This window comes from Zootoca vivipara, chromosome 1 (genome assembly GCF_963506605.1).
Source record: "Zootoca vivipara chromosome 1, rZooViv1.1, whole genome shotgun sequence".
Lineage (NCBI taxonomy): Eukaryota > Metazoa > Chordata > Lepidosauria > Squamata > Lacertidae > Zootoca > Zootoca vivipara.
The window spans coordinates 96442765-96453007 of NC_083276.1; the positions used below are offsets into that span (position 1 = coordinate 96442765).

Genomic DNA, 10243 nt, shown 5'->3' on the forward strand with positions numbered 1-10243 from the left:
GTCTCTTCTACTGAGCTGTCCACACTTCATATTGTGTTGCATGGCTCCCAGGCTTTGAGTTGTTGGGGAAGAGATGAATTGCTGGGGTAGGAAAGCCAAAAGATGTCAAAACGTCTGATTTTAATTTTAAAATGAGATTTAAGTGTTCTATAGCCATAACATTTTGATACAAAGTTTACCGTCCTGAAATTTCATCATGTCTATATTTGAAAATGAAAAACAATAATTTACAATTGTGTGTCTTTTACAGCTTTCATACCAATCCCTCTAGCCTAGCCATTCTCAAACCAAAAGTTAAAATGTTAAAATTCATTTAACCTCTTCAATAAGTAAGGGGGAAATCTGTCATCTGCTGAAGCCTTTGCAAAGTTCATGATGTTTTTAAATCATGAAGGGATGCTGCAGCAACTGTAGAGCAGTAGGTCGCTCATACTGGTCCCTGTTTGGAAAACAATAGAAAACAATAGATTAATTTATTGTGAGTAATTGATATGCTTCTGTCAGCAAGATAGATTTATTACTTGTATAGTAATAAATCCACTTTTGAAAAACTTAAGGGTTTGATTCCTGTCAGTTCTCTAATGGTTTTATGGCCTTTGCCTTGGACAAAAGGCTTTAGTTCTTATTAAAAGAAAGGGGAAAGCTAGAAAAGCACCTGTCTCTTCTCTTAAATAATGGTACCATCAACCCAGTCTGACAGTTTATAGGTTTCAGATACCACTACAAAGAAGTTGCAGAACATACTCCTATCCACTTTTACAGGGGACAAATGGTCCCAGACATGTGGAAGGGGGATAGTCAGCCTTTCCTTATTTCAAGCAGAACTCTTTCCCAACCCCTATCTGCAGGTGCCAAAGATTGGACCCCGGACCTTTTCTTTGCCATCTACGTATCACACCATAGACCTAGTGCAATTTCCCTTACCTTTTTAATGAACTCATTGAACTAAACATTTTACTTAAGGAAAAGATAATGAGTAAAAGGCTATCTCTATAATATTTACAGATATTTAATATATCTCTTAATAACTACTTACCTGGTCAAACACAGATGAACAAAATCTGATGCTTTTCTCGAGCAATGGTTGGGTAAGGAAGGCATGATTCCCCTGTGAGCACCAATATAAAACATGGCTGCTATCCTATCCATGGAAGCTAGTGGTGGCTTTCCTGTGGCCATCTCAAATACAGTGCAACCAATGCTCCAGATGTCTGATTTTCTCCCATAGCCAGATTCTTTAATCACTTCTGGTGCCATCCAATAAGGAGTGCCATGCACTGATTTCAGTGGTTCGCTGTGGACATCAGTCAGACTTACATAGGCTAAGCGCTTTGCACATCCAAAGTCTATGAGCTTGATGACACCATTGGGCATCAGCATGACGTTGTTGCCTTTAATATCTCTGTGGACCACACAGTTTTCATGCAAGTATGCAACCCCTTGTAGAATCTGTTTCGTATATTTACAAAATACTATTTCAGGCAATGGCCCAAATCGATGAATAATACTGGAAATGGAACCACCTGGTACAAATTCCATGAAGATACTCACTATGTTGTCTTCTAAACTTGTTCCAAGGTACCCTACAATGTTGGTGTGTGTTAGATTTTTCAAAATCTCAACTTCGTATTGCAGTTTCTGATATTCCTTCTCAGTCCCAATTTGGTCACAGGTAGTCAGTGCTACTTGCTTCACAGCTATTAAATGTCCTTGGCTTGTAAGTCCACAATATACCTAAAAATTAAAAATGTCTATTTTGGTAGTGGAACTACATTCCTGTGTGCACACACAGTTATATGCACTCACACATGCTGTTCACATGCATCTGATTTAATTACAGTATAACTCATCCTGCTTAAATTATGTCTGCAGTTATATCTGGTATTCATTTATTTCCATAGAAAATATGACAAGGTGGTATACCACATAAAAGCATAATACTACAATAATAGTAAAAATATCAATTACATATTACTGTAATGAAAATTGGTTGCCCCACAAAAAAAAAATCATATTCCAAAGCCTGACAGAACTGGCTTCTGGTATACTCTTCTGCTAAAGAAGAGACATGCCCAGTTCATACTTAAGCCCTTCTGATCACAAAAAAGATTCTCTGTGAGCATATAATAGTTATTCACTGAGCAAAATAAGCACTTTCAAATCCAACCCCATGTTTGTCATGCAGGGCTTTTAGGTGAGTACCCTCATCTGAAAGCTATGAAGAAATTGACAGTAAATAACCCAAGGCCAACCTTTCTTCCATCATAAAATTCAGTGAGGCATACACAGGCTTTATAGGTGGTATTCCCATCTAAGCTCTGACCACATTCAGGCCTGCTTAACCTCCATGTTGCATAACTGAACACCCCCTTCTTCCCTGTGCACCTCCTAAATTTGTGATCGGGTTTCCCTCACCATCCCCCAAACAGATTTGTGGAGAGTATGGGGTGTGTACAGTCTGGTGGAAAAGTGAGCGGTTCCATTATCCAAATGTAAATTATTGCACAACAGAATGAGAACACTGGATACTGCCCACAGTGTCTTTCCACCTACCCTGGCAGACTCCTTCACAGTTCTCACCAATTCTGTGGTTCACCCAGGGGTTTGGATGGCTTCCTGAAATGCACAACTGCATTTGGAAGCCTGTTCAGATAATATTTTGTCCTATCTAGTCCCATGACACAAAGCCCAATTTATTTCCTTTGGAGAAAGTAAAGCAGCTTTAATCAGGGATGCAATTGTGGTGGATTCACAACACCCACAATTGTACATTCTTTACTTTCTACTTAGAAGCCAGTATATTGCTGGGCTGATGGGAGTTGTAGTCCAAAACATTTGGAGGACACCATATTGGTGTGTGTGTGTGTGTGTGTGTGTGTGTGTGTGTGGTTGTTTAGAAGGACTGGAATTATAATTAGGATTGATCAAAGTTTATTGATGCTAAAATGTCCTTTGGGAGATTGTGAATACAGTTTGAGATAACAGGAGTGTTATATATACTCCCCATGTAACTTACTGTGCCATAGGCTCCTTTTCCAAGGATTTCACCTTTGGTCCACAGGATAGGTCCTTCACCAGCTACATTGTTTTCTGAAAATGTAACCACATTTAGAAATCTGTTTTCTCTACTGGATTCGAGGAAATCTGGAGAAAAATTCTGTAAAAAGATGACAGAAGAGCAAACCAGAACGCGTTGAATGAGAAATAATGCAAAGAGAGGCTTGAGATCAAGGTCATTTACGGTATATTGCATGTTGAATAGAACTTATTTCTTTCCTGAGAAAGAGACCAAAACTCTTCTCACAGCAGTCTTGAGATAAAGATTCCTGCTGTTTAACTTGGTGATTGGATCTACTGAGTGCTGTTAGCACAGAATATTTACACGGACCTTCACATATAGAGATGGTGTACCTCTGAAAACCACATGCTGGAGACAGCAGAGGAAAACCATTACTGTACCTTCTTGGTGTGCTTGTCAAAGTATAGAGACATTCTGGACTAGTACAACTATTTTGTTCTGATTGCTATTTACAAATGGAAAGCTAAGGCTGTAAGGAAAGAGTTGCCCAAGATTACCTGAAGGATTTCTGAATGGTAAGAAATTGAGGCCTAGATCTCCAGGCACAACATGTTCTAAATATTGGACTGGCTTTCACTGTTCTATTGCTATTAAAGATACATATAAATACTTCAATAATTACCTTACAATTTCTAACACTTGCTGCGCTGTTTCCTTTACTCTCAGTGTTTCCATTTTGTGTCACAGCATCTGCATTTTTTGTAGCTATTCTATAACGGTCGCCATCTGCGCTATCGAGAGAGAGCAGTTCAGATACTGAACAACAAAATGAGTCTTCAGTTATTTCTTCACTGCAGATCAGGGTGTTTTGATATTCCTGGGATACAGAGTTTGCAGGAAGGCAAGTCCGTTCCGTTGATAAGCCAACATTTTCAACTTGTGGGCTTTGTGGAGGAGGTGAGCTTACTCTGTTTGGAAAACATAGTTCAGGGGGTTTCCTTTGATTATCATCACAAAACAAAACCTGTTTTGCATCCAGATCCTCAAGGCAAGCAGTTGCTCCAATTTTCACCTGCATTAAACTTTTGTTCTGTGCTACATTTATATGTTCATTTGTATCTTTTGCATAGTTTAAGAAAGGAGCATATTCTGCATGAACTTTAACCTTCGGCCAAAGTAATTCCTGGACATTGATGGCAAATGCTTTACTAATGAAAGCATCGCCAGCCTCTGAAATGTGATCCAATGAGACTTCTTCAATAGTTGACAAATTTGAATTAGGAATGACTTCATTTTGTTGAGTGGGTAGTGTAAACTCAGTAGAAATTGGAAGTTGCTGATCATCATCTTCATTAAATTGTGCTGTACTCTTTATTTGCCCTTCTGTTTTAGGATCAATCACACTTTCCTTCTGCTTCTGACAGCAACCCTCTAACCCAGATACCTCTCTTTGCCCCAGATCCTTCTCCTTCTTGTTTTTAATGCCAGGGGAATTCTTGTGTGATTTGGGGCATGTTTTATTCTGGGCATTTCTTATTCTGCTGCTCTTCTTTGCACTGAGATTATTATATTTATGTTTCATAGCAGTGCGCCTCCCAGCTGGAGCAGAGTGCACATTCCTGCAGGAACTGCTTTCACAGCCATCAGGCTCCCTGGAATATGCTGGAGTTCCAAACATTTCATAAATGCCAGGGCCTTTGTCACTTGAATTTATTTCCTTGAACATATCACTGTACTTCAGGTCTACGAAGTCTATTGAAGACTGTGCTTGTCTTACAGGAAAAGCAGTGGTGGTTTCTCCTGAGCTAGGAATTTTTTTGGAATTGCTGGGATGCATCTGCTTTGGGGGTTTCTGATTGTTTTGACCGAAGCAACATTTATCCTGCTGAAGTTTTTTCTGAAGTTTTGAGGAAACCCCAGCCTTTGCATGAGACAATCCTAGTCCTTGAGAATGAGAAAGGGGATTCTTTACCTTGTTAGCGTGGTGTTGGATAGAACTCTTGCCCAAAAGAATAAAATCTTGAGGCATTTTGGTACACATGCTAGCCTTCAAAGCCAAGGTGGTTCTGTTGCTGTTTACTTTACATTTTTCACTCCCTTTATGAGCAAATACGTTGAAGCTGTGGCTTAAGTTAGTTGGCATGCTCTTTCTTTGAGCAGAGTGTCTAGAAACATGGGAGATTTGATCTGGTTCATGGCTAGATATTGTAATATGGCTAATGGGAGTTGCTTTCGCAATATTGCTTTCGGCAGCTTCAGACACAGTGATGTTCTCCATCACTCCCAAGTTGATTGCTGTACAAATACTGCTTTCAGATTGTTCAAGATCCATCAAAGTACTAGGAACAGCAATCATGGAAGCATGATCTTCTGTAACTGCGCTTTGCAGACTTGAACGCATACCAGTATTTCCTGGTTCAATATTCATAGTATTTTTTGCACGTTTGTTCGGACCGGGTTTCACTTCTGATGATTCTGCTTTATTTGACTGTAGCTTAGGACCACTCCTCTTTGCAAAATATTTCCCCCAGTTCTTAGCTTCAAAACTATCTTGATGTCCCAAAGAAGAACATTCATATTTTTCTGCCATATGTACTACTTTGCTTTGGCTGAAGTAACCATCAGGATGGTCAAAACTACAGTCTTTGTTTGTAATACTTAAATTCTCAAAGGTTGCCAAAACCTGATGCATTTCACCACTGTATACTTCATTTCTTATATCTGCTCCATATTTGCTGCACTCAAACTGCAGTTCAGTTTCTTGGGCTTTGGAGTATTGAAAGGTCATATGACAGTTATCCAGGGTGACTGAGTGTGGATCTCCAAGGACGGTGAAGCCATCTGTTATGATTTTGTGATTCTGGTCCTCAGACTGAGGGTCAGTATGCTTCGTAGGAACGGAATAGTGGTTCAAAATATTTTTACAATCAGCATTTTTATTAGCTTTGTCTTCTAAAGGAGGAAGCTGTACCATTCTTATAGGCTGGAATGCCACTGGTGGTGACAGGTTGAGCTGGAAGCATAGAAAAAACCACCTATTAATGAATCAGTATTGTTCAGGAAGTTGTTAAATGAGTTCAAGCATGGATACCACTCCTCAATAAGAGTGGCTGGAGAAACACAGCCAGATGTGTGGGGTGGTAATAATAATAATAATAATAATAATAATAATAATAATAATAATAATAATATAGTGTTAATACTCAGTTTTACTTCTTAAGCCTTGCATCAGACATTTAGTTTAGAATGGAGTCACCCATGCATACAAAGAGTGGGGAAGGGGGAGTGAGAGGGATTGAGAGAGAGCAGAGGGTGACTCCATTCTAAAGTCTTTCTCTCTCTCAACAATTTTTTGGCCTTTGTTTTACCCTTTAGTCTTAATATGTGAAAGCAAAGTGATATGGATTGGGTTCCAAAGGACCGAGCAGGCTTGTGGCAAGAGTTTTGTACTACCTTTGTTTTATTTATTCCCATGTTCTTTTTTGATGTTCTGCTAAGACTGGAAATTAACTGTATTTGTCTTATTGTTTGTTTTACATATTATAATTTTGCTAGAACATAATTAGCCCAAACTTTGTATTGTGAATTGACCTGACTTTTGTCTTCTTTCCCAGCCATCTGTCATTAACCAAATATAGGGTTGCTGCCTCCTGCAGCATTATCTTTGTGCTTCAACAGTACAACTTAATCTGTGGTTTAATGCTTGGGTGATTATACCTTAGACAGGTTATTGATCTATCCTGCCTGCTGCTGATTCATCCTAAGAGATAGTGGTTCTTAATAGGCCATAAACTTTCCTTTCCTTTAGAAATGCAAAAGCATGTCCCCGCCATCACACTATGCTCAGGGTTTACTTTTCTGTCACTTTTATGAGGAGAGGAAGTGAGACAGGAAATTATTAAGTATAGGAAATTAGCCTATTCCCTTCTCTTGAGATAACTGTCACAATGTTGCTAATTTAAAAAGGAAAATGACGACTTTGACACTTTCTTCCAATCAGATGATTAAAATAATTGGCTAAATAAAGAGAAAAATAGAATAAAATGTATGCTTACTTACAAAAGTATTTGAAGTCATCTGGCTCTCTTACTTGTATTAACTGTGGCTGGGGCATCTTCTGCACTCTGTCTGCAGATGACAGCTGTTTTCCCTACATATGGTGATCAACTACACAAAGAGCTTTCTAATTACTATGGTTACCCAGAGCACTGCATCCTCCCCTGTCCAGAGCAAAGCCAGTAACCCTACAGTGTCATTTAATTGTATGATTACATGAAAGGAGGTTGCAGATTACAGGTGGTAACAATTATTTCTTAATAATAATAATAATAATAATAATAATAATATTTTAAAATTATAAAGCAATATGAAGGGGGCACTCATTAAGAGTGTATGCTGATGACACCCAGATCTATTTCTCTGTAACAGCTGAATAAAAAAATGTAATAAATGTGATCTACTGAATTGAACTCATCTAAGATTTTCTGAGGATGTCCTGCTGGTTATTACATGACCAGCAGATTGTCCCTTGGTGACCATATTTGAAGTTGGTCTTCTAAGCTCTAAGCTCACCCTCTAGAATGCACTTCCTTGGGCAAAGGCAGTAATAACTTTCACCCACTCCTTAAAAGCTTGTATGTTTACCCACACTTTACTGGACTTCGACTCTTAATATTGTTTTGTACACTGTTCAGTTTTATATACTGGTAGTTATATACGATAGATTTGTTTTTATCTTTTTGATCTACCTGTAGTTTTGGGAGGTTTTATTGAACATCATTTTTTTTTAGTCCTATGGTAAACCACTTGACACTTTTATTAAGTGGAAACTGTGTAAAGTTGATGGGGTCACACCTCCTCTGAAAGAGCAGGTATGTAGCTTAGAGGTACTGCTTGGATCCATTGGTGTTGCTTGAGGCTTAAGTGCCCTTGGTGGCACTGATGCCGAACTTAGTGCGGACACCCAATCAGCATAGCCCACAGCAGCCCCGAACTCCTGAGCTCAAGCGATCTGCCAGACTCAGCCTCCAGGAGCCTGTAATCCAGCTACTCCTGGAGGCTGAGTCTGGTGGATCGCTTGAGCTCAGGAGTTCGGGGCTGCTGTGGGCTATGCCGATCGGGTGTCCACACTAAGTTCAGCATCAGCCCAGCTATGCTTCTATCAGGACAGGCATAGCCTAACTTATGTTGTCCATGTTCTTGTAACCTTTAGGTTAGGTTATTGGATTATTTTCTGCATACCTTTGATAATAGCTTGACAACTTAAGCTGGTGCAGAACTCAGCAGCCAGGCTGGTCACCAGGGCAAAATAGTCTGAGCGCACCACACCAATCCTGGCCTGACTGCACTGGCTACTAATTCGTTTCTGGGAGCAATTCAAAGTGCTGGTTTTGACCTATAAAGCTTTATGTGGCTCAGGACCTCAAAACCTCAGAGACTGCCTTCCCCCCATAGCTGCCAAGTTATCCCTTATTTTAAGGGATTTTCCCTTATGCTGAATAGGCTTCCTCGCGAGAAAAGGGAAAACTTGGCAGCTATGCTCCCCCCCCCCATATGAACCAACCTTGACCCTGTGATCATCATCTGATGTCCTTCTTCATGTGCCCCCTCCATGAGAGGTCCACAGGGTGGTAACATGAGAATGGGCTAGTGGTGTCTCCCCATTTGTGGAAGGCTCTCTCCAGGGAAGCTTGCCTGGTGCCAAACTTGCATATCTTAGGCGCCATGCAAAAACACTGCTTGCTCACCAGGACTTTAAGTTTTAATTATCTATGGCCTTTTTGCATGAGTGGGATGCTTTAATTAAGCTTTATAAAAATAGAATGTTAAAATATTTTTCTAATGCTGCCTTTAATGCATGCATGCATATGTTCGTTTCCTTAAAATATAACATAATAAACTATAAGCTAATGTTGCTTAAATTGCCTGCAAAAGTCTAGGGTAGCAAATCCAGTGCTGTAACTTGTGCTTTCAAATATTTTTTCCATCCATCTTCTAAGTCAGTAGTCTTTAACTTGTCAAGAGCAAGGACTCACTCAAGATTTACTCCTGGCACAACAACATGGACTTGCATCCATGAGCCCCATGAGCTGAGGGAAGAGAGGAGCTTTGTGATGAAGAATGAAGTCCATATATCCAGAGTGAAGGTTAAAGGGACAGAGCCCATTCACCTGGTGGTGGAGCGCAATATGAGGAAGAAAGAATTATGTTAAAGTATGCTGGTCTTCCACTCATTTATAAATCCCTGCCACCAACTGATGCATAATATGAATTTAGCCCAACACTGATTATTCTTATACAAATTGGACTCCCAATTGTGTCATTAACACAAAAAGTGCAAAATTCAATTAGCTAATACCACTGCAGTAAAATGTGCTCATATCATCCGTAACCCACTGAACTTCATATGCGAAATGCGAAAAAGAGAAAACAAAATAAAAAATGAAGTAACACTGTGGTTCTGGCTTACCTGCAATTTGCTTCTCCCAACAATGACACTCCAAGCATGTTAGCTTATAGTTCCCCAGGTGTATAGGACCCCCAGTGTTCTGGCCTTGGCTACAGAGCCCACTGAATGATTTCTGCTTCAGTCTCCCTATCCTCATCCCATGTACACAGCTACATTCAGACAGTTTAGTTTACAGGCTGTCGCCAAGGCAACTCTCCTTGGGGCATTTTGTATGGTGAATTGCCAGTCAAGCAGACTCAGCTGGCTGGGAAAACAAATGCAAGAAACCCACATCTCCAACTGATTTGCTCCACCAGCGCAAACACTCTCTGGGTTGGAGCCAAAGTAAACTACTTTTTTTTTTTGCAGCACTTCAGAAGTGCACCACGCTCATCTTACTCTCTGTTCTTCTCATTTTACAAATGACAATCAAATGCTGAAATGCGGCAGCAAAGGACCACCCAGGTTCCAGCAATCTGTCAGGGCAGGGATGGATGTAAGGTAAACCTGGCTTTATGACCAAATCTTTCCCATTATTTTTTAATTATTAATTACCAGTGCTTCGGCTGCACTTCATAATTTTTGCGTGCACCCACATGTTGATGATGATGATGATGATAATAATAATAATCCATGACAAAATGGTTCTCCGTACCAAAACCGAAACAAACCAAGCCAGAATGAAACCTTCAGCGTAAAAACCTGAAGAAGAAATTCAGGAGACCCACAACAACAACAACAACAACAGGGCGCTTGGGTTTTGAAGTCAATGTGGT

General features: G+C 39.9%; 1 protein-coding gene across 3 annotated transcripts; it reads right to left on the reverse strand.

Annotated features, from left to right (window-relative positions):
* Positions 1-319: 319 nt before the first annotated feature.
* On the reverse strand, positions 320-9943 carry MAP3K19 (mitogen-activated protein kinase kinase kinase 19). 3 transcript variants are annotated; one of them, XM_060279397.1, is made up of 5 exons: positions 9489-9943; positions 3702-6032; positions 3017-3157; positions 1552-1734; positions 320-439 (listed from the first exon to the last, which is right to left on the reverse strand). In XM_060279397.1, exons 2-5 carry the CDS (start codon positions 5991-5993, stop codon positions 428-430), a joined length of 2628 nt encoding a protein of 875 aa, XP_060135380.1. In that variant the 5' UTR covers positions 5994-6032; positions 9489-9943; the 3' UTR covers positions 320-427. The 3 variants fall into 3 exon arrangements, with proteins under 3 accessions (XP_060135380.1, XP_060135365.1, XP_060135373.1); XM_060279382.1 differs by having other exon boundaries at positions 336-439; positions 1037-1734; XM_060279390.1 differs by lacking the exon at positions 320-439 and having other exon boundaries at positions 862-1734.
* Between the last annotated feature and the right edge of the window lie 300 nt (positions 9944-10243).